General features: G+C 37.1%; 1 protein-coding gene and 1 pseudogene across 1 annotated transcript in view; one reads left to right on the top strand and one right to left on the bottom strand.

The window, feature by feature from the left end:
- The window catches only part of SHCBP1L (SHC binding and spindle associated 1 like), a 40,781-nt gene extending 23,564 nt beyond the window's left edge, over window positions 1-17,217 (top strand). The window contains exons 6-10 of the mRNA XM_045877282.3: window positions 8,882-8,987; window positions 13,523-13,676; window positions 14,801-15,051; window positions 15,840-15,962; window positions 16,776-17,217. Coding sequence (XP_045733238.2) covers window positions 8,882-8,987; window positions 13,523-13,676; window positions 14,801-15,051; window positions 15,840-15,962; window positions 16,776-17,027 — 886 coding nt within the window. The 3' untranslated portion in view covers window positions 17,028-17,217. The remainder of the gene's footprint in view (window positions 1-8,881; window positions 8,988-13,522; window positions 13,677-14,800; window positions 15,052-15,839; window positions 15,963-16,775) is intronic.
- A 567-nt stretch (window positions 17,218-17,784) lies between these two features.
- On the bottom strand, window positions 17,785-26,707 carry LOC123846154 (heterogeneous nuclear ribonucleoprotein A3-like; annotated as a pseudogene).
- Between the last annotated feature and the right edge of the window lie 563 nt (window positions 26,708-27,270).

Below are 27,270 nucleotides of genomic sequence, written 5' to 3'. Positions count from 1 at the left end.
CAGGAGATCAAGTTAAAGATCATCCTACTAAAGAATGAATGGGTTAACCAGGAAATTAAAGAAGAAATAAAAAAATACATGGAAGCAAATGAAACTGAAAACACGACAGTCACAAACCTATAGGACACAGCAGAGGTGATCATAAGAAGGAAGTACATAGCAATATAGGCCTTCCTCAAGTAGCAAGAAAAGTTTGAAATACACAATGTAACCTTATACCTAGAGGAGCTGAAAAAAGAATAGCAAATAAAATCTAAAACCAACAGAAGGGCAATAATTAAGATTAGAGCAAAAATAAATGATACAGAAATAAAAACAGTAGAACAGATCAATGAAACTAGGAGCTAGTTCTTTGAAAGAATTAACAAAATTGATGAACCTCTAGCTAGACTTACCAAAAAGAAGAGAGAAAGGACTCAAATTAATAAAATCATGAATGAAAGAGGAGAGATCATAACCAACCCCACAGAAATACAAACAATTATAAGAGAATATTATGAGCAATTATATGCCAACAAATTGGGCAATCTGGAAGAAATGGATAAATTCCTAGAAACATAGGAAACATTCCAAAGCTGAAACAGGAAATTTGAACAGACCCATAACCAGCAAAGAAATTGAATCAGTAATAAAAAATTTCCCAAGAAACAAGAGTCTAGGGCTGGATGGCTTCCCAGGGAAGAAATAATACCTATTCTCTTGAAGCTGTTCCAAAAAATATAAATGGAAGGAAAACTTCCAAACTCATTCTATGAGGCCAGCATTACCTTGATCCCAAAACCAAAGACCCCACTAAAAACGAGTATTACAGACCAATATCCCTGATGAACATGGATGCAAAAATTCTCAGTACTAGCTAATTGAATCCAACAGTACATTAAAAGGATTATTCACCATGATCAAGTGGGATTTATTCCTGGGCTGCAGGGGTAGTTCAAAGTCCGCAAATCAATCAATATGATACACCACATTAATAAAAGAAAGGATAAGAACCATTTGATCCTCTCAATAGATGAAGAAAAAGCATTTGACAAAATATAGCATCCTTTCTTGATAAAAACCCTCAAAAAAGTAGGGATAGAAGGAGCATACCTCAACATTATAAAGGCCATATACAAAAAACCCACAGCTAATGTCCTCAATGTCCTCAATATCCTCAAAACTCTGTTTTTCCCCTAAGGTCAGGAACATGACAGGGATGTCCACTCTCACCACTGTTGTTCAACACAGTTCTGGAAGTCCTAGCCTCAGCAATCAGACAACAAAAAGAAATAAAAGGCATCCAAATCGGCAGGAAGATGTAAAACTTTCACTATTTGCAGATGGCATGATACGCTATATAGAAAACCCAAAAGACTCCATGAAAAAATTGCTAGAACTGATACATGAATTCTGCAAAGTTGCAGGATATAAAATCAATGTACAGAAATCTGTTGCATTTCTATACACCAATAATGAAGCAGCAGAAAGAAATCAAGGACTTGATCCCATTTACAATTGCACCAAAACCCCTAAGATACCTAGGAATAAACCTAACCAAAAAGGTGAAAGATCTGCATACTGAGGGGTGCCTGGGTGGCTTAGTCATTAAGTGTCTGCCTTCAGCTCAGGTCATGATCCCAGGGTCCTGGGATCGAGCCCCGCTTCGGGCTCCCTGCTCCACGGGAAGCCTGCTTCTCCCTCTCCCACTACCCTTTGCTTGTGTTCCCTCTCTCTCTGTCTCGCTGTCAAATAAATAAATAAAATCTTAAAAAAAAAAAAGATCTGCACACTGAAAACTATAGAACACTTATGAAAGCAATTGAAGACACAAAGAAATGGAAAGATATTCCATGCTCATGGATTGGAAGAACAAATATTATTAAAATGTCTATACTCCTGGGGCGCCTGGGTGGCTCAGTCAGTTAAGCATCTACCTTCAGCTCAGGTCATGATCCCAGGGTCCTGGGATCAAGTCCCGCATCAGGCTCCCTGATCAGTAGGGAATCTGCTTTCTCCCTCTTCCCATCTCCCCTGCTTGCACTCTCTCTCTGTCACACATTCTCTCTCAAATAAAATCTTTTAAAAAAAAAATGTCTATACTCCCCAAAGCAATCTACACATTCAATACAATCCCTACCAAAATAACACTGGCATTTTTCACAGAGCTAGAAAAAACAATTCTAAAATTTGTATGGAACCAGAAAAGACCCTAAATAGCCAAAGTAATGTTGAAAAAAGAAAAGCAAAGTGGGAAGCATCACAATGCCAGACTTCAAACTGTATTACAAAGCTTCAATCATCAAGACAGTGTGGTACTGGCACAGCAGAATAGAAAACCCAGAAAGGGACCCACAACTGTATGGTCAACTAATCTTCAACAAAGCAGGAAAGAATATCCAATGGAAAAAAGTCTCTTCAACAAGTGGTGTTGGGAAAACTGGACAGCGACATACAGAAGAATGAAACGACCACTTTCTTACACCATACACAAAAATAAATTCAAAATGAATGAAAGACTTATACCATCAAAATCCTAGAGGAGAAAATAGGCAGCAACCTCTTTGACCTTGGCTGCAGCAACTTCTTACTAGACATGTCTCCTGAGGCAAGGAAAACAAAGGCAAAAATGAACTATTGGGCCTCATCAAGATAAAAAGCTTCTGCAGGGCGCCTGGGTGGCTCAGTTGGTTAAGCGACTGCCTTCGGCTCAGGTCATGATCCTGGAGTCCCAGGATCGAGTCCCGCATCAGGCTCCCTGCTCAGCAGGGAGTCTGCTTCTCCCTCTGCCCCTCCCCCCTCTCATGTGCTCTCTCTCATTCTCTCTCTCTCAAATAAATAAATAAAATCTTTAAAAAAAAAAAAAAAAGCTTCTGCAAAGTGAAAGAAACAAGCAATAAAACTAAAAGGCAACTGACAGAATGGGAGAAAATATTTTCAAATGACATATTGGATAAAGGACTAGTATCCAAAATGTATAAAGAACTTAATCAAACTCAGGGCACCTGGATGGCTCAGCTGGTTGAGTGTCCAACTCTTGGTTTTGGCTCAGGTCATGATCTCATGGATCATGGGATCAAGCCCTGGATCAGGCTCCACACTCAGTGGGGAGTCTGCTTGAGAATTCTCTCCCTCTGCCCTTCCCCCCTCAGAAATCTTTTTTAAAAAGATTTTATTTATTTGACAGAGAGAGAGAGCACAAGTAGGCAGAGCAGCAGGCAGAGGGAGAGGGAGAAGCAGGCTCACTGCTGAGCAGAGAGTCCAATGCAGGCCTCGATCCCAGGACCCTGGGATCATGACCTGAGCTGAAGGCAGATGCTTAACTGACTGAGCCACCCAGGCACCCCATAAATAAATAAATCTTAAAAAAAAAAAAAAAACTTATCACACTCAACATCCAAAAAACAATCCAATTAAGAAATGGGCAGAAGACATGAATAGACACTTTTTCACAGAAGACTTCCAGATGGCTAACAGATAAATGGAAAGATGCTCAACATCTCTCATCATCAGGGAAATACAAATCAAAACCACAATGGGATACCACTTCACACCTGTCAGAATGGCTAAAACTAACAACTCAGGAAACAACCGGTGTTGGCAAGGATGCAGAGCAAGGGGAACCCTTTTGCATTGTTGGTAGGAATGCAAACTGGTGCAGCCACTCTGGAGAACAGTATGGAGGTTCCTCAAAAAGTTAAAAATAGAACTACCCAAGACCTAGCAATTGCAGTACTAGGTATTTATCCAAAGGATACAAAAATACAGATTCAAAGGGGCACATGCACCCCAATGTTTATAGCAGCACTATCAACAAGAGCCAAATTATGGAAAGAGCCCAAATGTCCATTTACTAATGAGTGGATAAAGAACACAATGGAATATTACTTGGTGATCAAAAAGAACAAAATCTTGCCATTTGCAAAGACACAGCTGGAGCTAGAAAGTATAATACCAAGGAAAATAAGTCAGAGACAAATATATGATTTCACTCATATGTGGAATTTAAGAAACAAAACAGATGAACATAGGTGAAGGGAAGGAAAAATAAAATAAGAAAAACAGAGAGGGAGGTGTCCCAGCATCAGTAATCACTTTTTTTTTTTTTAAGATTTTATTTATTTATTTGACAGAGACAGAGAGACAGAGGGAACACAAGCAGGGGGAGTGGGAGAGGGAGAGGCAGGCTTCCCACTGAACAGGGACCCTGATGTGGAGCTCGATCCCAGGACCCTGGGATCATGACCTGAGCCGAAGGCAGATGCTTAATGACTGAGCCACCCAGGCACCCCCATCAGTAATCACTTTAAATGCAAATGGTCTAAATATATAAATCAAAAGATAGAGATTGTCAAAGTGGATAAAAAGACAAGATCCAACTGTATGTTATATATAAGAAATCAACCTTAAATATAAAGGCTTAGAAATGTTAAAGAGTCAGAGAAAGATACTGCATGCTAACACAACCATTAAAAAGCTAGATTAGCTATATTAATTTCAGTCAAAGCAGGCTTTGGGAAGAACCAGTTAAATTATCAGGGATAAATAGGGGCACTGCATAATAATAAAGGGTGCAGTTCTCCAAGAAGACATAGCAATCCTTAATGTGTATGCACCCAACAAAAGAATATCAAAATACATGATACAAAAACTGACAGAAATGCAAGGACAAATAGAAAAATCCACTATTATAGTTGGGAGACTTCAGCATCCCTTTTTCAATAATTGATAGATCAAGCAATAATAAGGGATAGAGGAGAATTCCTCAAATTGATGAAGAACATCTACAAAAAACCTACAGCTAACATAATACTTAATGGTGAGAAATTGGATGCTTTCCCCCTAATATAAGGAATAGGGCAAGGACATTTTCTCTCATCCCTCTTATTTAATATCATGCTGGAAGTCCTAGATAGTGCAATAGGACAAGAAATGGAAATAAAAGATATACAGATTGGGAAGGAAGAAATAAAACTCTTTGAAGGTGACATAATTGTTTACATAGAAAATCTCAAAGAATCATCTCATCATCAACAACAACAATAAAACCCTGGAACTAATAAATGAATATAGCAAGGTTAATATTTGAAATAACTTGCTTTCTTATATTCTAATAACAATTTGAAAATTTAAAAATATCATTTATAATAGAGCCAAAAAATTAAATATTTAGGTATAAATCTAACAAAATATGTATAGGATCTATATGTGGAAAACTATAAAACTATGATGACAGAGAAAATTGTAAATGAGAGCTATTATCTGTCAATATTGTTAAGATGTCAGTTCCTCCCAACTTGATGTATAGATTCAATGCAATCCTAATGAAAATCCCAGCAAGCTATTTTGTAGGTATTGACTAGTTCTAAAATTCATATGGAAAGGCAAAAAGCCTACAATAGCTAACACAGTACTGAAGAAGAATAAAGTGAGAGTACTCATATTACCCAATTTTAAGGCTTATTATAAAACTACAGTAATCAAGAAAGCATGGTATTGGTGAATAGACACATAGACCAATGGAACAGAATAAAGAGTCCATAAATAGATCCATACAAATATAGTGGACTGAACTTTAACAAAGGAACAAAGAAAATTCAGTGGAGAAAGAATATTATTTTTAACAAATGGTGCTATAGAGTAATTGAATATCCATATGCAAAAAGATGAATGTAAACACAGACCTTACATCTTCACAAAAATTAACTCAAAGTGATCCAATGACCTAAGTGTAAAATAAAACTGTAAGACTTCTAGAATAAATCAAAGAAGAAAACGTAGGTGATCTTGGGTTGGCAATGAGTTTTTTAGATAAAAACTGACAATATGATCTGTGAGAGAAAAACATTGAGAAATTGGACTTTATTAAAAGTAAAAACTTATGCTCTGTGACATTGTTAAGAGAATTAAAGACAAGCCAAAACTTTGAAGAAAATATTTGTAAAATACATATCTGATAAAAGGCTTGTATCTAAGATATACAAAGATCTCTTAAAATTCATCCCAAGTAACAAACAGCCCAAATAAAAATGGACAAACATTTTGAACAAACACCTCACCAGAGAAGATATACAGATGGTAAAAAAAAAAAAAAAAAAAAAGCCAATTAAAAATGCTCAACATCATTGCAATTAGGGAATTGCAAATTAAAAGAATGAGATACCATTACTTACCTACTGGAATGGTTAAAATCCAAAAAACAAAACAAAAACAGAAACAAACAAAAAACCTTGACAATACCAATTGCTGGCAGGGTTGTGGAACAAGAACTCTCATTTACTGTTGATTGGAATGCAAAACAGCACAGCTTCTTTGGAAGATAGTTTGGCAGTTTCTTAAAAGCTTAATGTGGTCTAAGCATATGAACCAGCAATAGTGCTCCTCGATGGTATTTATCCAAATAAGTTGAAAACTTACATCCACATAAAAACCTGCACAGACATAAGAAAGGATTACTAAGGTACACTCTGAACAATTATATGCCAGAAAATTAGATTACCAAATCAAGCGGACACATTCCTAAAAAGATAAAATCTACCTAACCTGACTCAAGCCAAACCAGAAAACCTGAGTGGACCAATAGCAAGTAAGGAGATTAAATTAGCAAATTAAAAACTACCTACAAAGAAAAGCCAAAGACCAGATGTCTTCACTGGTGAATTCTACCAAATATTTAAAGGATTAACACCAAATCTTTACAAACTTCAAAAAAAAAAAAAAGAAGGGAACATTTACCCAACTCATTCAGTGAGGCCACAATTATTACCCTGATACCAAAACTACAAAAACATCAAAGGAAACTACAGAATAATATCCCTTATGAATATAGATGCAAAAATCCTCAATAATATACTAACAAACTGAGTCTAGCAACATAGTAAGAGGATCAGACACTATGACTAAGTGGGATTTATCCCAGGGTTGTAAGGTTGGTTTAACACATGAAAATGAATCAATATAATACACCATATTAATAAATAAAAAAACAAAAGCCACACCTTAACAGACACAGAAAAAGAATTTGACAAAATGCAATGCTTTCATGATAAAAATTAAAATCTTGGAATAGAAGGGATATTTCTCAGCCTGTATAAGGCCATCTGTGAAAAACCTTTAACTAAGTCCTACTTAAAGGTGAAAGAATGGATGTTTCCCCACTAAGATCAGGAAGAAGACAAGGATGTCCACTCTTACCACTTTTATTCAAATTGTACTAGAGGTTCCAGCTAGAGCAATAGGCAAGGAAAAAGCCATCCAGATTGGAAAGGAAGAAGTGATAAAATTATCTCTATTTGCAGATGACATGATTTTGTATACAGAAAATCCAATAATGAAATACTGCTCAGCAATATAAACAAAATGCTGATACACAAAATAACATGATGGATCTCAAAACAGACTGAATGAAAAAAAGCTAGACACAAAAGAGTACCTCATATATTATTTCACTTTAAAATTTCATTTAAAAAATCCAAGAAAGGGAAATCTGTGACAGAAAGTAGATCAGTGGTTGCCTGGGAATAGGTGTGGAGGATTGACTGCAAAGATGCATGAAGGAACCTATCGGTGTGATGAGAATGTTCTATACCTTGATTATTGTGATTGAGTTAAGTGGGTATACACATTTGTGAAACCTCATGGATGGTTTACTTAAAATGAGTGTCTGTTATGTAAATTATACCTAAATAAATTTGATTTAAAAAAAACCCACTGATATATACTTTTGATTTTAAAACTAGGATTGCATGATAAACTACTGTATTTCCTGAACATAGGATGCTGTACTCTTTGAGCAGCTAGTGATCAGGTATATGGTGAAGAAATGTGTGAGTAGTTCTCTTTCTCAAGATCATAATCACTTGCTTAAATAGGTATAAAAATGCTGAATGGGTTGGGCGCCTGGGTGGCTCAGTTGGTTAAGCGACTGCCTTCAGCTCAGGTCATGATCCTGGAGTCCCGGGATCGAGTCCCACATCAGGCTCCCTGCTCAGCAGGGAGTCTGCTTCTCCCTCTGACCCTCCCCCCTCTCATGCTCTCTGTCTCTCATTCTCTCTCTCACAAATAAATAAAATCTTAAAAAAAAAAAAAAAAGAAAATGCTGAATGGGTTTACTTTTGAAATGTTCAATGAAACATGTCAAGCAATAAAGTGCTGCAGAGAACCCAAAATATAACACCTAAGGAGATTATTAGTAAAGCTACATCTGTTGGTAAAGGAGTGTCCCTTTCCGCTGATAAGTAATGATAAAAATTATGCTCAAACTTTCTTTTGATAACACTTACATGATTAAGAGTTAGGAAATAGGAATTGTAAAGAAGAGCAGAAAGAAGAGAAAGTGGAATTAATCAGAAGTGCTGAAGAGCAAACAATAATTAAAAAAAAAAAACACAACTCAGAGAGAAGCTAGAATTGTTCTGTTGGGAAGCCACAGTCAACATATCTATGGAGACCATATCCTTTGAAACAAAACAGTCTGTTGGTTGAACACAGTATCTAAAATTGGGCATTTCCCTAAACATTCTTATGCCCCGTATCACAGACATAACCCACCTTTGCTTTGTTATGAGTCCACATTCATTGGACTATGAAAGTACAATCAGGAAAATTTTCTACTGTATTAAAGAGTTGAGGTGAGAGGTATTGATTGCAGGGGGTTACATACAGATTTCCAGGTACAAACCATGAAAATGAAAAGATTTTAGAGTTCAAGGGTTTAAACACTCAGTTATCTAAAAGATTTTAATCATTCCATTGCTCTCAAGTTGCTCATTGCTCTCAAAGAGCTTAAAATTAGTGAAACCTACTTCTCAAAGATGCTTGGTGCCAAGTTTTATTTTCTAAGTAAGTATAGCTTGAGTCTTTTTCAGGTTAATTTAATCATAATAAATATTTTCAACTCTAGAGTTCATGGACCTTTCTTTCCAAGAATTCTGAGGCGCAGGAAGGGGAAAAGAGATTTTGGAAAGACTATAACACATATTGTGGCAAAAGTGATGACTACTGACATGGTAAGAAATACACTTTATCCCTATTTGTTCATTTGAGTTGTAGTTGTGTATAATCAGAAAAGAAGTTCTTTGAGGGTAGGGTTCTTATCTGACATTAATGCCTTCTTTCCCCCATTATATCCATTTCAGTGATTAGCATATAATAGGTACTAAATAAATAAATGTCAGCAACTATTTAGAGTACAAACCTTATTGCTAGGCACTATGCTAATAGTAGCTATGGGAAGGATAGGAGACAAATATGAAAAAGACTGCATTTGAGGGAGATACCATTTTGAACCAGATCCACAGTCTTGCTGCTTCATATATTTGAGAAATTATTGAAGGATAGTTCTGCTAGATATAGAATTCTTGGTTGACAGTACCCACCCCCCTTAAATATGTCATCCCACTGCTTTCTGGCTTCCATGGCTTCTGTTAAGGAATCAGCCATTAATCTTATTGCCAATTCCTTGTATACTGAATTGCTTCTCTCTCACTGCTTTCAAGATTCTTTGTTTTGACTTTCAACAGTTTGATTATATGTGTTGGTTTGGCTCTCTTTGTGTTTATCCTTGTTGATGCTCATTAAGCTTCTTGGATGTGTAGATTCACATCTTTCAACAAATTTGGAAAGTTTTCAGCCATTATTTCTTCAATATTCTTTTTTGCTCCTTTCTCTCTTCTCCTTCTGGGACTCCTATAATACATATATTTGTATTCTTGATGGTATACCACTGGTCCCTTCAACATTGTTTATTTTTCTTTATGCTTTTTTCTTTCTGCTCCTCGAACTGGATATTTTAATTGTCCTGTCTTCAAGTTTATTGATTATTTCTTCTTCCCACTCAAATATGATATCTAAGCCTCTCTAGTGAGTTTTTTTTTAATTTCATCTATTGTAATTTTCAACAATAGAATTCCTATTTGGGTCCTTTTTGTAATTTTTATTTCTTTATTGATATTATCTATTTGTTCATACATTGTCCTTTTGGTTCCTTTAGTTCTTTGTCCACAGTTTCTTTTAGCGTTTTAAGCATATTTAAGACAGTTGATTTAAAGTTTTTGTTTAATAAATCCAAAGGCTTGTCTGCACTTCCTCAGAGATGGTTTCTGTCAATCTTTTTTCCTATAAATGGGCCACAGTTTCCTGTCTTGTAATTTTTTGTTGCAAATCGGTTATTTTGAATATTATAATCTAATAACTGGAAATCAGTCTACCCTGTCCCCAGGGTTTGCTCTGTTAATTGTTGAGGACTGCAGTTGTCCATATGGTTAGCAAATTTTCCAACTATTTTTGCAAAAGCTGTGTTTCTTTTTGTGTGTGGTTACTGAAGTTCTATTATGTAATCTCAGCAGGTAGCCAGTTACCTGACAAATTTCCATAAACACCTACAGCTAAAAAACAAAAACAAGAATCTCTCACAGTCTTTGCAAATTAGCTCTGAGCTGAGGCACTCCTTCAAAGCTAAGCCAGGCTGCTTACAACTCTGCCTTGGCTTTCACCTCTTGCTTGCACAGGGCCCAATGATCAGTGGGAAGTAAAGCTTAGGGTCCTTTCAGATCTCTCCTGAGCATGCATCCAGCCCTGGTCATGTGCATTTCACTCTAGATGTCCTACTTTATGAGGTAGCCCTTATTTCCCCAAGAATCTTCCTTCTCAGCCTCCTCCTTTGCAGGCTTTTCCTTTGCCCCAGGTGTCTATAGGTAGTGTATGTTTTTAAATGCTTTCATCAAGTGATACCTACATTGTCACTCAATTCTGAGGGGGATGTGAAACAAGTCAGCTTTGTCAGTCCTTTCCCTGAGATACTGACTAGTCAAAATGCACAACCACTTTTTTTTTTTTTTTTTTTTAAAGAAAGAGAGCAAGGGAAGGGCAGAAGGAAAGGGAGAAGGGAGAATCTTAAGCAGGCTTCATGCCCAGTGTGGAGCCTGATGAGGGGCTCAATCTTACCACCTTGATGATATGACCTGAGCCAGAATCAAGAGTCAGATGCTTAACTGACTGAGCTACCCAGGCGCCCCTCAATTCTGTTTTTTGAAATAATAAAACAGTGTGTATCCTAAATACCACATCTCTATCTCTTGTTTTACAGAGCAAAACTTCTTGAGATATTTATACTTGTCTCTGTCTGCCTTCATATTCATGCCTCTACTCACAGTAATCTTGTTTCTGCCTCCAGAATACCAGTGAAAATGTCCTTGTGGTCAATGTGGGACCAAGCTGTGGCCAAATGCAGTAAGCACAACTCAAGGATCACCATCTCGTTTAACCTTTCAGCACCTGATATTATCAACTACTTCCTCCTTTCTTGACATCTTGGTCTCCTAATTTTCTTACCACCTCTTAGGCTACCCCTCAGCCTCAGCTTTGAGACTTCGTTTCTGCCTGTTCTTTAAACAGTGTTTAAAGTGTTCCACCCTGGAGTGCTATCTCCAGTGTTCCACCCTGGAGTGCTATCTTTCCTTCGTTATACAGTCTTGTAGCTATCTTATCCATTCCTATGCTCAAATTATATGTAAATAACTCCAAGATCTTTATGCCCAGTCAAATCTTAGTCCTATATTCTAGACTCTTACATGCAGTCTACTGTGTACCTCTGCTTAGTGACTCCACCAGTACTTCCAATTAACTGGCATCAAAACTAAACTCATGGGCGCCTGGGTGGCTCAGTTGGTTAAGCGACTGCCTTCGGCTCAGGTCATGATCCTGGAGTCCCGGGATCGAGTCCTGCGTTGGGCTCCCTGCTCAGCGGGGAGTCTGCTTCTCCCTCTGACCCTCCCCCCTCTCATGTTCTATCTCATTCTCTCAAATAAATAAGTAAAATCTTAAAAAAAAAAAAAACCCAAAAGCCCTAAACTCATTATGTTCCCCTGCAAACTTCTCTCTCCTGGATTTCCTATTTTCATGCATAAGAAAAATACAAATGAGATGGATTCTAGAGTTCTTCCAAATTATTTATTTACTCTCTGCCACCAAAGTATTTAGAATACACACATAAATGAATATAGTGGTTTGCTGAATTAGTAAGGATTGAGTTTCAAATATATCTGAAAAAATGTTCAGTCTTGCTTATCAAAGGAATGGAAATTAAAATGAGGCAGTGAGGATTTTTGCCTATTAAGGTGGCAAATATTTTATAAATTTAAAAGATACCCCATGCTGATGAGTTTACAGCAAAATGAGTTCTCAAACCAAATTTTAATTGGTTAAACTTTTCTGGAGGGCAATTTAGCAGTATGTATCCAAGACACTTAAAATCTTTTGTACCTCTGACACAATAATTCCCCATCTAGTAATTTATCCTAAAGAAATAACTAGAGACATGCATACGGATTTATTTGTTGTAGTATTTTCAGAATATTGAAAAATTGTATAAACAATCTAAATAAGAGTAAGAAAATCATAATTAAATTATAATAAATTATATGTCCATATGATACATTATTATGTAATCATTAAACATTAGGCTTTGGGACATGGGAAAATATGATGTAATGTAAAGTCAGGATTCAGGGGTGTCTGGGTGGTACAGTTGGTTAAGTGTCTGACTCTTGGTTTCAGCTCAGGTCATGATATCAGGGTCGTGAGCTGGGCTTTGTGCTCAGCCTGGATTCTGCTTGAGATTCTCTCTCCCTCACCTTCTACCCCTCCCACTCATGTTCTCTAAAATAAATAAATCAATCTTAAAAAAGTCAGGATTCAAAGCCATGTATATGTATGGTATGATATGTTGGTATTATGAATAATGAATATATGCGTGGGAGAAAGACTAAAAGGAAATATCTATATAAATACATTTATTTAGGTTAAAATTTCCATTTGTTATGTTTTCATTTTTTTATGTTTTTCTTATAACCACTTTTATAAGAAAAAAGATATATGAATGATAATGCCTTTTCTATTGGGATAAAATAATAGGCATTTTTCAGAATTTCAGTTTTCAAATTTTATTTTGAAAGTTCCCCACGCTTCATGGTACTAATAATGAAGTTTTCTTCCCTTTTGTACTCTCAATGCAGATTCCTGGTATCTTTTATATTTAGGTCTAGAATATTTAATATATAAAGTTTTATTGATTTACTAAAATTGTAGGATTAGTTTAAGTTAAAGAAATAAAATAGTAGACTGTAAAGAGATCTGGTGTCATAAAGCCCTGCCTCTACAGCTTCGCTTAACCACTCACCAACTCTGTGTCCTTGGGCAAATCATTTCATCTCACTGAGTTTCAATGTCCTTCACCTGATGCTGTTGTGAGGCTTGGGAGGTAATATGCTAAGTTAAAATTCTGCCTTCTGGCACAGTCTTTCAGAGCTGTAAAATTATTAGTGATTGTAAAGAAAATCCCATTTCACCATTCCCTTAGTTGATACACTGATATTTGGAATATTTAATGAACATGAAGACATATAGTATTTACAGTGTATTACAGTGTAATATACAAGGTAAGTCTTTGAGAAAAGCACATGTTACTGATAAGTTAACTGATTAAAATGACCTGTTTCAGTTTAATTCATTGTTAAAAGTGTACTGTTTTATTTCTTCTTTTCAGGTAAAGGACTTATCTTCAGACACACTTCTCCAACAGCATGATGATTTGGATTTGGCTTTGGACAGTTGTTATAGTGGAGATACCGTAGTTATTTTTCCAGGAGAATATCAAGCTGTAAATCTTGCTTTATTGACTGATGACATCATTATAAAGGGTTAGCTGGGCATCCTTTGCAATCTTTTTATAGCAATGTATCCTGGAAAAATTGTATATTATAAACATGATTTACTTAACAAAAAAATCCCTTATGTGCTTTTTACAGTTAAGATTTTCTCACCTGTTCATGAGTGTATAATCTGTACAGGTGACTTCATTTAGACATAATGTACCAAAGCAAATCAATGAGACTACTTCTTCCCCATGATAGTGTAGCACTACAAGCACAGATTCTAAAAAGATCAAGACCACAAAAAACCCAAAAACCTGTTTGTACTATTTTTACCCAAACTATGTTTACTTCTTCTATTGCATTTTTTTTTTATCACTTTAGTAGGAAAACCCAAATGTAAGGATATATTAAAATATATTCAGCATTTTCTCAGGTTAATTCATATGCAAACTTGCTACAAGTAGAAGAGTTTACTAAATTTCTTTTAGGTCCTGAACCTATTTTAGTAATTTTAATTCTGCCCTTTAACACTGAAGTAAGGATATTCCCACTGTCTGGCCAAAAGAAAAGAACCAGGTGACTTAGGCTTTGCCTATCAATTCAAAAATTGAGCAAAAAATTCACTAGATCTTGATAACTGTAATCAGTAGTATTTTGTTGAACTGCATGGGTAATAATATATTTGTCATTTTCAAATTTTATAGCCTTGAAGATACAACCCCTTATTTTTGGATTGTTAAATTTAGATGATTGCTTTGACTATTCTAGATCAAAATTGTGGATATGATTACATTAATCTTATAATCTAATTCACAGGTCTTTGACAGTCTTTTTTAGTTATGGTAATTTATTATGGTTTTGAAACCGGTTATGGTAAGATAGTTTTTATATCTTAGACATTTTGTAAATGACTGTTGATTATGTTAATAGGAAATTTAGGAAAATATATTATGGAATGAGTATGTTGAATAAATACATAGGTACATCTATACTGACTATAAACCCAGATTCTCCCCTCATGCATCAAAATATGGACAAAAGATTATATAATTAAGTAATTACATATATTACTTATTAAAAATGTGAAAAGAAAAACAGTATTATTGAATCACTAAAGAACTTTAAACTTTGGGATTACTGATTTAATCATGTTTTTCTCCATGAATCAGGAATTGGAAAGAGAGAGGAAATTATGATTACTTCTGAACCTTCTCATGACAGTTTCGTGGTGTCTAAAGCTGATAATGTGAAGCTAATGCATCTATCTTTGATACAACAAGGGACAGTTGATGGTATTGTGGTGGTGGAGTCTGGTCACATGACTCTAGAAAACTGTATATTAAAATGTGAAGGAACAGGAGTGTGTGTTCTTACGGGGGCTGCTTTGACAATTACAGACAGTGAAATAACTGGTGCCCAGGTATTTCATTTTATAAAAACAGCTTTATATGACAATAAATAACTTTGAGTGATCTTAATATGCAAAGGATAACAATTACTTCATCTTTGAATTGAGTTATAATCAAGCTTAGAAACTGATAAAATGAGGACAAGTACAGAGTGTCATAGCACACATAGGAAAAATGAACTAAGTTAAGTCCAAAGTAAAGAATTACTGGCTTTAAATGTGATTTTTTTTAAAATCTAGGAATTGGTGGCTACAAAACGGATGAGTCAGTTAACTTGTCTACTTAAAAAGAAATGAGTTTGGATCTTCAGATAACAATCACAAAGAGTATTAAAATACTGGAAAATTGAATGAAAAGAAAGAATAAAGGATGAAAATAATAGGACTCTTTTTTTTAATAGAATGACTTAATTTCCACTAAACTGAGGAAGTAAACATTAGCAGCATTGAGGGATTTACAATATATATAAATTAATTTTTATAACAATTGAAAGAACTGCTTAAAGAGATTTTTGGCTCCCTTCTAGAGATTTCATTTGGGTGGGAGAGCAATGTGACTCAATGAGACTGTGTGACCTCAACCCTCCTTCTAGGCCCAATGATCTTCTAACACAGATAATACTAGTTTTCAATGTTTTTAAACATAATCTCTACAATAAATCATTACATGAATTATCATATTTTTGTGTAACTTAGTGTGTTGAGACTGCTAAAATAGAATTACAAGTTTTAAATCTAAAGAAAATTTTGGAGAGGTACATGTGTGTTTTGAGATTGTTCTATTTGCTTTTAATTTACAGGGTGCTGGTGTTGAACTGTATCCTGGGAGCATAGCCATTTTAGAAAGAAATGAAATTCATCACTGTAATAACCTCAGAACCAGTGACAATTCAAAAAGCACCTTAGGTGGAGTTAATATGAAGGTATTTTCATATTTCTTAATATACAGTTGTTATAAGAATTATGAATAATTATCACAAAAATAACTAAAAAAATTACTTCTAGACAAAGTCTAGTCTAAATGTTACTGATTTGGAAAAGAATAGTAGAGATAATTAAAATATGGTTTAAATGAAGGCTGATATAAAACAAGTTTAGCTTTCTAATTTAATAGTTTCAACTTAAATTTTAGCAGATAACTTTGATAAAGTGGATAGTTTTGCTTTTATAAAAATGTTCTAGATTTTTCATTGGGCAGATCTATAATACGTTTTGGAAAGTAAAGCAAATAATAATATATTATGAAATATTTAAGTCTTACTTTCTAAGTTTATAAAATAATTTAAGCTAGGCAATTAAAATAACCAATTACAACAACAATAATTTGTAAGTGAAATGCCTTCCCATTCCTTTCTACTTCTATTAGTTCTACTCTTCTAGGTCCCTCTCTAGATGTATGTAATGAAGTTTTTCCCTAGAATTCTAGGTTACATATAATTATTTGAAATTACTTTATTTCAAAATTTATCATTTTTGATATCTGAAATTATTTTCATATTTGTTACATTAAAAGCTTCATGAGATATTGTTGTATAAAATAAATTGAAAACTTCATTTAATATTTCAACACTAGAGATTTCCTTGGTTATTATTACAGTAATCAGTGTGAGGAAAATATCGCTTGCTCAAAACAGATTCAGTTGTTTTAAAGAAACATGTAAACCTAAGAATAAATTCTACAGTTCATATTTTTATAGAAATTATTGAAAAACTAATTTCCTTGAATAATTTAACAGGTTCTTCCAGCACCAAAATTGAAGATGACTAATAATCATATTTACAACAACAATGGCTATGGTGTAAGCATTCTTCAACCAACTGAACAATATTTTATTGTAGCAGAGGAAGCCCTCAACAAAGGGGCAGCTTCAGGGGATAAAAAAGATGACAGTATGCTCTCTAGGGTAATGCAGAATCTGAACCTGGAGATGAACAACAATAAAATAGAAGCAAACTTGAAGGGGGATATCAGGATAGTCACAAGTTAAAGCATCTGGATTTATGTTAATGTTTTATATTTCAGAGATTTGTTTAGTAAATAATTCTCATATCCCACAGAAATGGTAGTTTTAATTAAATTCAAAACCTATTTAATTAAAAAATATTTAAACATTTGAATGCTTTCATTGGATGATTCATTTTAACTTTTTAAAGTAAGTTTTGAGATATAATTCACACACCATAAAATTCACCCTTTTAAAGTATATAATTTAACAGTATTTAGTATATTTTTAGTATATAGGTACCACCAACATCACTACTTAATTCTAAAGCAAATGTGGTTTTAAACATTGTTTTTGATACTCCTAGTCCAATAAGCATTAGGTGTTCTATGTAGATAATAGAAAACAGGTTTATAGCCAATTCCTGATTCACCTATTTATCTGTGCTAGGACTGGAATAAGACAGCACTATAGCACTCACTATATATTATATAGAATCAGGTTCAACTGCAGCAAATAAGGAAATCCAAAATAAAAGAAGTAAAGAATATAGAAACATAGGGGTGCCTGGATGGCTCAGTTGGTTAAGTGTCTGCCTTCGGCTCAGGTCATGATCCCAGAATCCTGGGATCCAGCTCCACACTGGGCTCCCTCCTCAGCAGAGTCTGTTGCATCTCCCTCTCCCCCTGCTCCTTCTCTCTCTCCCACTCACTCTCAAATATCTTAAAAAAAAAAAAGAAATATATTTCTTCCTCATATTCAGTAAGTCCAGAGGTAATCTAAAGTATAGGGTTAATAGATAATGCATGTTGGTACTCAGTGTAGAGTTGGTAGGTAGGTGTTCCATGTTAGAAATTCAGATGTCTGGGGCGCCTGGGTGGCTCAGTTGGCTAAGTGTCTGCCTCGGCTCAGGTCATGATCCTGGGGTCCTAGGATCAAGCCCTGCATCAGGCTCCCTGCTCAGCAGTCTGCTTCTCTCTCTGCCCTTCCCCACTTGTGCTCTCAAATATTAATAAAATCTTTAAAAAAATTCAAATGTCTATCTTGTCTTACCATTATATGGTTTCCATTCAAAATCACCACATGGGCCAAGATAGCAATTGAGCAATAGCTCAAGCCATTGTTTAAATTCCAACCATGCATCAGAAGGGATAGGACCTTTCTACAAAGTTACACACATTGTTCCAACTTACATGCTTCCCTCCCACTAGAATCTAATTACGTGGCTCCACCTAACTGCAACTGAAGCTAGGAATTAACTTTATTTTTTTAAGAGTTATCTTTAAATTGGATGGGTATGTGTCCTCTAAAATAGGGGGTTCATTTCCTAAGATATAACTAATGGTCTTTTTCACAAAGCAGAACTTATATTGTATTTTATTTTTGATTTTGTATATAAAAGGAAATAAGCACTCAGGCTCACACACTTATTTTCCTTCCTCAATTTGACTTTTATTTCATGTTATCTGTAACTTCGAAGGTGACCCTGTGTTGCCATAGAGAATCTCTTGAGGTTGAGAGTCTAATAAGGCATGGTTGTTCTTCAGTTTCATCAACAGCCTTTTCATTAATTTTTTTTACACAAGGTCCTATTAACTGGGTTACATGAGATAATTTCAGGTATTGTCATGGAGGCTTTAACAAGAACAGTCTTTCTACAATGAATTAAATGAGCTGTAAGAGGAGGGATTTTCCTGTTTCTGGCTTCAGGAAGAGGTGATGGACAAAGGATCTTTTGAGAGTCAGCAAAAAGAGCAAGAGCTTTTCCTGAGCACACTGCTCACTCATCGGTCATCTGCCTTTTACGTGTTGCTGCCATTGGTTTCCAACCAATTTCTCTTTTCCAGGCCCACTTCAGAGTAGGTTTTGTTCTTTGTTTTTCCTATTCTCATGTCTCTCAAGCACGTAAAAGCATTTTTTAGATTTTCTAAGAAATTTGGTCTTCGACAAAGTTTTCTCCTTCACCTTCCCATCTCTACTTTCCCCTACAGTGTAACAAATGACAAATTTAAAGGTTTAACACCAATTTATTATCTGACAGTTCTGTAGGTTGAATTCTGACATGGGTCCCACGGGGCTAAATTCAAGGTGTTGACAGGAACTTTCTTTCCTGTGCATTTGGGTGGCTGGCAGGGTTACTTTCTGCAGTTGTAGGATTGAGAGGTTTCCTTGATGGCTGTCAGCTGAAGGCCAACTACATTCCCTGGGTTATGGCTTCCTTCCTCCATTTTCAGAGGCATTGAGTCCCTCTCCTGCTTTGAATTTCTCCTGCCTCTTCTTGTCTCACTGCCCTGACCCACTCTTCCACTTTTAAGGACTCATGTGATTAGATATAGCCCACCTGGATAACCCAGGATAATTTCCTCATCTCAAAGTCCTCAACTTTAATGACATCTGCAAAGTTCCTTTTGCCATGTAAGGTGTGTGTTCACAGGTTCTGGGGATTAGATGTGGACATCTTTGGTGGGGGGCATTAGTCTACCATTTATCTTAACCAATTTTCTAGGTCAAGGGAAGACAAATCCTAAGTCTGTTCCTCAAATGGGATTGAAAAAGTTTCCTCCACCAGGACAACTACCCAATGCATAGCTTGTATCCATTTAAGAGACTCTAATTTAGAACCTAAAGGAGGGAAGGTTCCGTATTTCTGCTCCGCCCTTCCCTTTTGTGCACATAACTGGCTTTCCTACGAGACGTTAAGTTTCTTAAGAGAGTATAGGCTCTGGGTCTTAGGAACATTACATCCCACACTGTCTGTGCAATCCAAGTAATAACTTAGTTGTAAAGAATGATACCAGTGGCTCTCTGCCTATGCTAAAAACGGAAATAAGATTTACAGTCCAGGGCTTTTAAGGATATCTCATCACAGTTGCTGGGGATGAAAAGGTTAGGATTCTGAAGGTGTAGACTGGACAAATCAAGATTAGAAGAGTGGCCTGCAATGTGGAATGAAAAGGGATGAATTTGAATCCCTTTTTGCTTTTCGTAAGAGACTGGCAGTGGGAGTGGAGACTTCCTTTGTTCCATTACCACGCCAGCAGCAGCTAGGGTAGAGCCTCAGCTGAAGAGCAGAATGGGACCCACAATGCTAGCGCCTGTTGTCAGTTTATGAAGTAGAAGCAGTGAAATGGCAGGTGGCTACAGATCAAAAGACAAAGACACTCCTCTGGCAGCACAGGGCAAAGAAAAGTTGCTCTGATTATAGGATCAAGTGGCCATTCTTGGTAAGATATCTGTCCCAAAGTGCATATGTGTTATCTTCTAGACTGAAGAGTTACAGAAAGCATTGCATTTGAGGACAGGTCTAATTCTTCCAAAGTATTAAAGTGAAAAATGAGAAAACTATGTAAATATACTATACTTTCAGTGATTGAACCAAATCAGGTGTTCTTAAACTGGAATATATAAGACAGGTGTCAAGAGTCTGTGAATTACTGAGATTTTAAGTCAGAAAAATTTTGTGTACCTGCCTTTTGGTGGACGGTCTACAGCTTTCATCATATTCTCAAAGGAGCCTCTCAGTCCACAGAAGCCTATGACCACGGATTTGGATAACATTTAAGTTTCCTTTCACATATTATTGTTCAACTGAAACCTCAAAGTTGTCTTTTAACAAAATATGTTGCTTTTTCTAGAGAACACTCTGATTTGTTCCGTAGAAAACTCAGGCAACTTTGTAACTCAGTATTTTAATACCAAACATTATGACAATACAAATTTTTTGGTGATTTCAGATTTTGCGGCAGCATAAGATGCACATTTCCTTCACTTACCAATAAAATTCTGAAGCCATTGACAGGTATCATTAGAAATACTAGGTTACTTTGAAAATGCTCAAAACTATTACTAATGCTGAAAAAACTTAAATTTTACTTAGATCAGAAGGTTAACCAAATCTTACTGTATTTCCTATTATTTTATTTAATTTTAATTTTATTTATTTACTTGAGAGAGAGAGAATGAGAGACAGCACGAGAGGGAAGAGGGCAGAGGGGGAAGCAGACCCCCAGCTGAGCAGGGAGCCCGATGTGGGACTCGATCCCGGGACTCCAGGATCATGATCTGAGCCGAAGGCAGTCGCTTAACCAACTGAGCTACCCAGGCGCCCTTCCTATTATTTTATTTAATTTATTATTATTTTTTTAAAGATTTTATTTGAGAGAGAGAGAGACACAGCGAGAGAGGGAACACAAGCAGGGGGAGTGGGAGAGGGAGAAGCAGGCTTCCCACTGAGCAGGGAGCCCGATGCGGGGCTCGATCCCAGGACCCTGGGATCATGACCTGAGCCGAAGGCAGACGCTTAACCGACTGAGCCACCCAGGCGCCCCCTTCCTATTAAAGACTATAAATTTTCATTTGAATTACTAAAATATTAAAAATAATCACTATAGTTATTTTACATTTTTACATATAGGTTTTAAATATAGGTTTAAATATAGGTTTACCAAAGTCAGAAGTGTTAAACACTGAATTACGTAGACAATTTCCTTTATTGCCTCTATACTTATATTTCTAGGTTTGAAGGAAATACGCAATTTCAAAGTTTAGAAATTCCTGACTGATCACCCATTAACAGTAATACTAGGGTGACCAATTTGTTCCAGTTTGCCACCCTAATTCGTTCCCAGGAAGTAGATTCTTTACTAAAAGCTAAATCATCACTAAAGTCATCTGATAACCTCAGTTAGCTCTGAAAGATTCAATAGTAAATTTTACCCACATGAATCAGAAACTTTTTTTTTTTTTGGAATTTTGAGATTTTTTCATTTGAAGGTAAATCTTAATGCTATTAAATTCACAAATATGCTAATTTAAATACCCAATTCTATTTATCTAAAACACACATTGCAAACATACAAATATCTATTCTCTCCACATGTCAGAGCCCATTCATTTCATGGTTTGGAAATGCGGAGAACAGATTCCCCTTAAACTGCAAGTCAGCAGGTGTTTCTTTACAGTTAACTTTAGCAAAATTCATACAAAATAGTAATTAACAATGATCTTCTTGTTAACTAACAAGGAAACACCTTCAAAACTGCATTTTGTTAGTTTCTGTACTAAAATGTAGAAAAACTGAACTACACAAATATTGAAAAGTTAAAAATTCCTTAATTTTTTATTCCTGGTACCACTACCACAATTTACAGGGCAATATACCTAATGTAATGAAAAGAAAAAGAAAAAGACAAAGCTACATCAGATAAAAGACCTCAGGAATGTACATCTAATTGACATTACATTGCATTAATCAATAGCTGCACTTTTTGCAAACTGTGGCTATGACAGTCCTGAACAAGAAGGGTTTCCTGTTTAAGCTGCAGTAACTTTTCTGACTACGGATCATCGTTCCTTCTGTGGCAGATTTTTACAGTCCCTCTAATGCATTTGGGACGACTGTCTCAATGTAACCTGCAGCTTTCCTGACAACTCCTCGCTCTCTCCTGCTAAGAACTGTAGCCCTTTTCTTCTGAATTTTTTTTAGAACCTTCTGCTACCACATCCACCACTTCCACCACCAGATCCATAACCACCACCATAGGGACTGCCCGAGCTTCTTCCACCAAAACTGCCCCCCTTCATGGGTCCATAATTTGATTGCTGTTGTCCACTGTAATTTCCAAAATCAATGTAGTTCCCACCACCACCAGTTACCACCTCCAAAATTTCCTCCTTCATTGTAACCATCATATCCTCCACCACCACCTCCATATCCGCCTCCTTGGTTTCCACATCCTGGTCCACCACCACCATAGCCTCCTCTACTACTATATCCAGGACCACCACCATAGTTGCCACCATCACCTCCAAATCCATTATATCCATCACCTCCTCCATTACTACCTCTGCTGCCACCACCTCCGCCACCATAGCCTCCTCTTCCACCGAAGTTTCCACCACGGCCAAAGTTACCACCACCTCCAGTTTCCTCCATGACCCATGTAGTTGCCAGATCCACCTCCACAACCTCTTTGTGATCCAGCAGACTGCATTTGTTTAGAAAGGGCTTTTTTCACTTCACAATTATGCCCATTAATAGTGTGGTATTTCTGAACAACAACTTTATCAACTGTATCATGATCATCAAAAGTTACAAAAGCAAATCCTCTCTTTTTTCCACTGTCTTCCATAACTTCTATGGTTCAGTCTTGCCATACTTTTCAAAGTAGTCTCTCAAATTATATTCTTCTGTGTCTTCTTTTAATACCACCAACAAAAACTTTCTTCACTGTTAGATGGGCACCAGGCCTTACCGAATCCTCTCTAGAAACAGTTCTCTTTGGTTCCACTACACGCCCATCAACCTTGTGTGGTCGGGCACATTGCTGCATTCACCTCTTCAACACAAGAGTAAGTCACAAAACCAAAACCCCTGGAACATTTTGTTTGGGGGTCTCTCATCACCACACAATCTGTAAGTGTACCCCATTTTTCAAAATGTTCTCAAACTATCATCTGTAGTTTCAAAGCTCAAACCACCAGTAAACAGTTTTCTCAACTGCTCTGGTTCCTTTGGATCATGGCCCTCCTCCCCCCGGCAGCAGCAGCGACGACGGCCAGAGTTGGGCTGGGGGTGACCGGGCGGCGGTCTTACCTCCATTTTGAGACCGGACTCGCCTCTTCCAACTCAAGTTCAACATGGGACCAAAAGGAAGAGGCTGAGTCAGAAACCTTTTACACTACACCTAATGGGACAGTCCACAAATAGCAAAGGCACACAAATACACTTTAAATAACTTTCCTGTCTTCTGGCCAATCTTTCGGGTAAATCCAGTGGAATTCAGGAATTTTATTTCTAGTCAGAACCAAAACCTGTCAGTTCCAGTGCAATTCAAAATTCCATTTCTAGTGTCCTTTACTGCCCTACGATCCCAATTCTGCTTCTAGAATCAGAGGCAGGGAAACTGGCTTTCAAATATGGGCTTTGCCACAGTTGATGTCCTCTTTCTCATCTGTGCTGACCCTAAACTGACACACTGTTCATGTTCTCCTGGTCTGTTCCTTTGGTACATGTGATGTCCCAAGGGTTTTATGTGCAGCTCCAGAGCATGGGAAATCCCATCAAACTGTAGCTGCTGCTAAAGAACACAGGGCCAACAGTCTCTTCAGCATGGCTTCCTGGAAATGGCACATCAACTTATTCCCCCAGTTAACTTTTCGGCCTCTCTCTGGGCCCAAAGGAAATTTACAATTCCCTTCTACATCACCCTCAGCCCCAAAGAAAGCTGTTGGGTTGTCACTGCTATAATCTTCAAGCTTCTAAGTACACAGTGAAGATGCCATCACAGAACAGGTCCGTTTTCATCCCTGCCTAAATTTCTAGAAGGGCAGACCCAATTTTGTCGGTGCCAACTCCCACTGTATTTCCAAACCCCAACGTATGTGTGTGGTGATCTACATATTTTTTCTTTCCACATTCTCTCCCCCATACTGTGTCTAGCTCCTTTCATCTCCTGAATGGGAGAGGGGTACAACTGGCTCTTGTTTTGGAAACACTTTCCAGTCATCTTGCACCTGCTGCAACATCCCTTAAACTGAATATTCTGTTTTAGGCAGACTGTAGAGGGATGCTTGAGAAACACAGCACATTGGTTGAAATCTCCAGGTATTAATATGCCACAAAAAATACTCTATATGGCCTTCTGCTCCATAAATCTGATCATTCTTTTGAAGGAATGATTTCTGGATATGATGTTATAATGGACTGACAAAATCATCTTAAGTTGACTTCCACTTACAGTGATGATAGTCTGATGGTTGATTTTCCTCTCCACTCCCATGTAAACTAGAAAACCAAATGATCTATTTTTTAAAAGCTATCTCCATACACATTTTATGTATCTCTACATACGTATATGTGTGTGTGTATATATCTGAATCAACTGCTTTCAGGCATCAAACAATGCAGAACAGTGATCACCAAATTAAGGGGAACAAATGAGATGAGCCACCCTGCCTTTCTGTGTGGAGGCACTTTGATAGATCACGGCAGAGGAAGAGAGAACGAAGCAGAGCACAAGCAGTCTCACAGAGCTGGGGAGACAGAGGCCGGTTTAGGGAGGGTAGCTACGATTTGTGGGGCAGAATAGAGAGGAGGCAGCCACAAAGGGTTCTAGAAATCTGCACAGGCACTTCCTTAGATTTTTAGCTAAAGACTCAAAGACTATTAGAACTATGCCTAAGTCGTTTTCAAGCTTTAGAGAATGTAATTTGACATCTCTCTCAGCCATTTTAGTCATCTTTTGATTTCTCACTTCTAGTTAAAGTTACTGGAGAAATGAGTACCAGTTAAGCGAGGCATTATTCAATTTATACTTTCTGTGGTACAAGTTTTCACAACATGAAGGCAAGAGAAAGCATGGTCCAGTGATAAGGCTAGAAGTTCAGTATGGTTGGTAAGGAGGACTGAGGCAAGAGCAGGAATCACTGGTTTAGGCCAGGAGTGGGTGGTGGCGGTGGTATTAGCTTTAGATGGGGACGTTTACTCTGGCTGTAGTATGGAGAATGGATTGTAGACAGGACTTCCAGCAGGAAGATCAGTTAAGAGGCTGTTGCATCACTATACACCCAAGTTAATGACAGCCTGAACAGAGTAGGTAGTTGGTTTATAAAAGCACAACTGGAAGGTGTTTTGGGAGTAGAACGAACTACATGTGGTAATTTATTAAGGCTTTGGCAATTAAGTAGCTGAAACTCCCATGATTAAAACAAAACAAAACAAAAAAACCACACATACTTGAACAGGGAATAGAGTATAGAATAGGTCACAGGTTGAATTAGGTGGTTTTCTTCAGTCTGGAAAACTGCTGAGTTCTTTATTTCCATGGGGTATCTAGCAGCAGTGTATGTCCAGCAAGCAGTTGTTAATATGATCTGATGCTCCGCAAGGAAATCTCAGTTGGACATACAGATCTGAGACTCTGCAAATAGGTAGGAGTCATCAGCTGATCAACAGTAGGTTATCTAAAGGACATATATAGAATGAGATTTTGAAAAGGATACAAACGCAAAATATAACTTGCCCAAGATAATTCATGTGTCCTAGAGCAGTTTTAAGATATGAGTCTACTCACACGAAATAGTGCTCAACATTGCTCGGCATCAGGGAAATCCAAATCAAAACCTCAATGAGATACCACTTCAGACCAGTCAGAATGGCTAAAATTAACAAGTCAGGAAATGACAGATGTTGGTGAGGATGTGGAGAAAGGGGACCCTCCTACACTGTTGGTGGGAATGCAAGCTGGTGCAGCCACTCTGGAAAACAGTATGGAGCTTCCTTGAAAAGTTGAAAATAGAGCTACTGTACGACCCAGCAATTGCACTACTGGGTATTTGCCCCAAAGATACAAACGTAGGGATCCGAAGGGGTATGTGCATCCCAATGTTTATAGCAGCAATGTCCACAATAGCCAAACTATGGAAAGAGCCTAGATGTCCATCGACAGATGAATGGATAAAGAAGATATGGTATATATTTATACAATGGAATATTATGCAACCATCAAAAAAAAAAAACAAACCCTGAAATCTTGCCATTTGCAACGACATGGATGGAACTAGAGGGTATTATGCTAAGCGAAATAAGTCAATCAGCGAAAAACATGTATCATATGATCTCACTGATATGAGGAATTCTTAATCTCAGGAAACAAACTGTGGGATGCTGGAGTGGTGGGGGGTGGGAGGGATGGGGTGGCTGGGTGATGGATATTGGGGAGGGTATGTGCCATGGTGAGCGCTGTGAACTGTTTAAGACTGATGAATCACAGACCTGTACCTCTGAAACAAATACATTGTTAAAAAAAAAAAAAAAGGAGCGGGGGAGAGAAGATAGCAGGAAGGGAAAAATGAAGGGGGGGAATCTGAGGGGGAGATGAACCATGAGAGACTATGGACTCTGAGAAACAAACTGAGGGTTCTAGAGGGGAGGGGGGTGGGGGGATGGGTTAGCCTGATGATGGGTATTAAAGAGGGCACGTACTGCATGGAGCACTGGGTGTTATATGCAAACAATGAATCATGGAACACTACATCAAAAACTAATGATGTATGGTGATTAACGTAATAAAATAAAATTTAAAAAAAAAGATATGAGTCTACTTCTATTTAATCCAAAGCCTTTGTGATTTTTTTTAAAGATTTTATTTATTTGACAGAGAGAGACACAGTGAGAGAGGGAACACAAGCAGGGGGAGTGGGAGAGGGAGAAGCAGGCTTCCCACTGAGCAGGGAGCCCGATGTGGGGCTTGATCCCAGGACCCCGGGATAATGACCTGAGCCGAAG

Source organism: Mirounga angustirostris, unplaced genomic scaffold (genome assembly GCF_029215605.1).
Source record: "Mirounga angustirostris isolate CCGP_5_RB_7025 unplaced genomic scaffold, mMirAng1.0.hap1 SCAF_6, whole genome shotgun sequence".
NCBI lineage: Eukaryota > Metazoa > Chordata > Mammalia > Carnivora > Phocidae > Mirounga > Mirounga angustirostris.
Note: the sequence above shows the minus strand (reverse complement) of the source record. Positions and strands in the feature narration are given on the sequence as shown.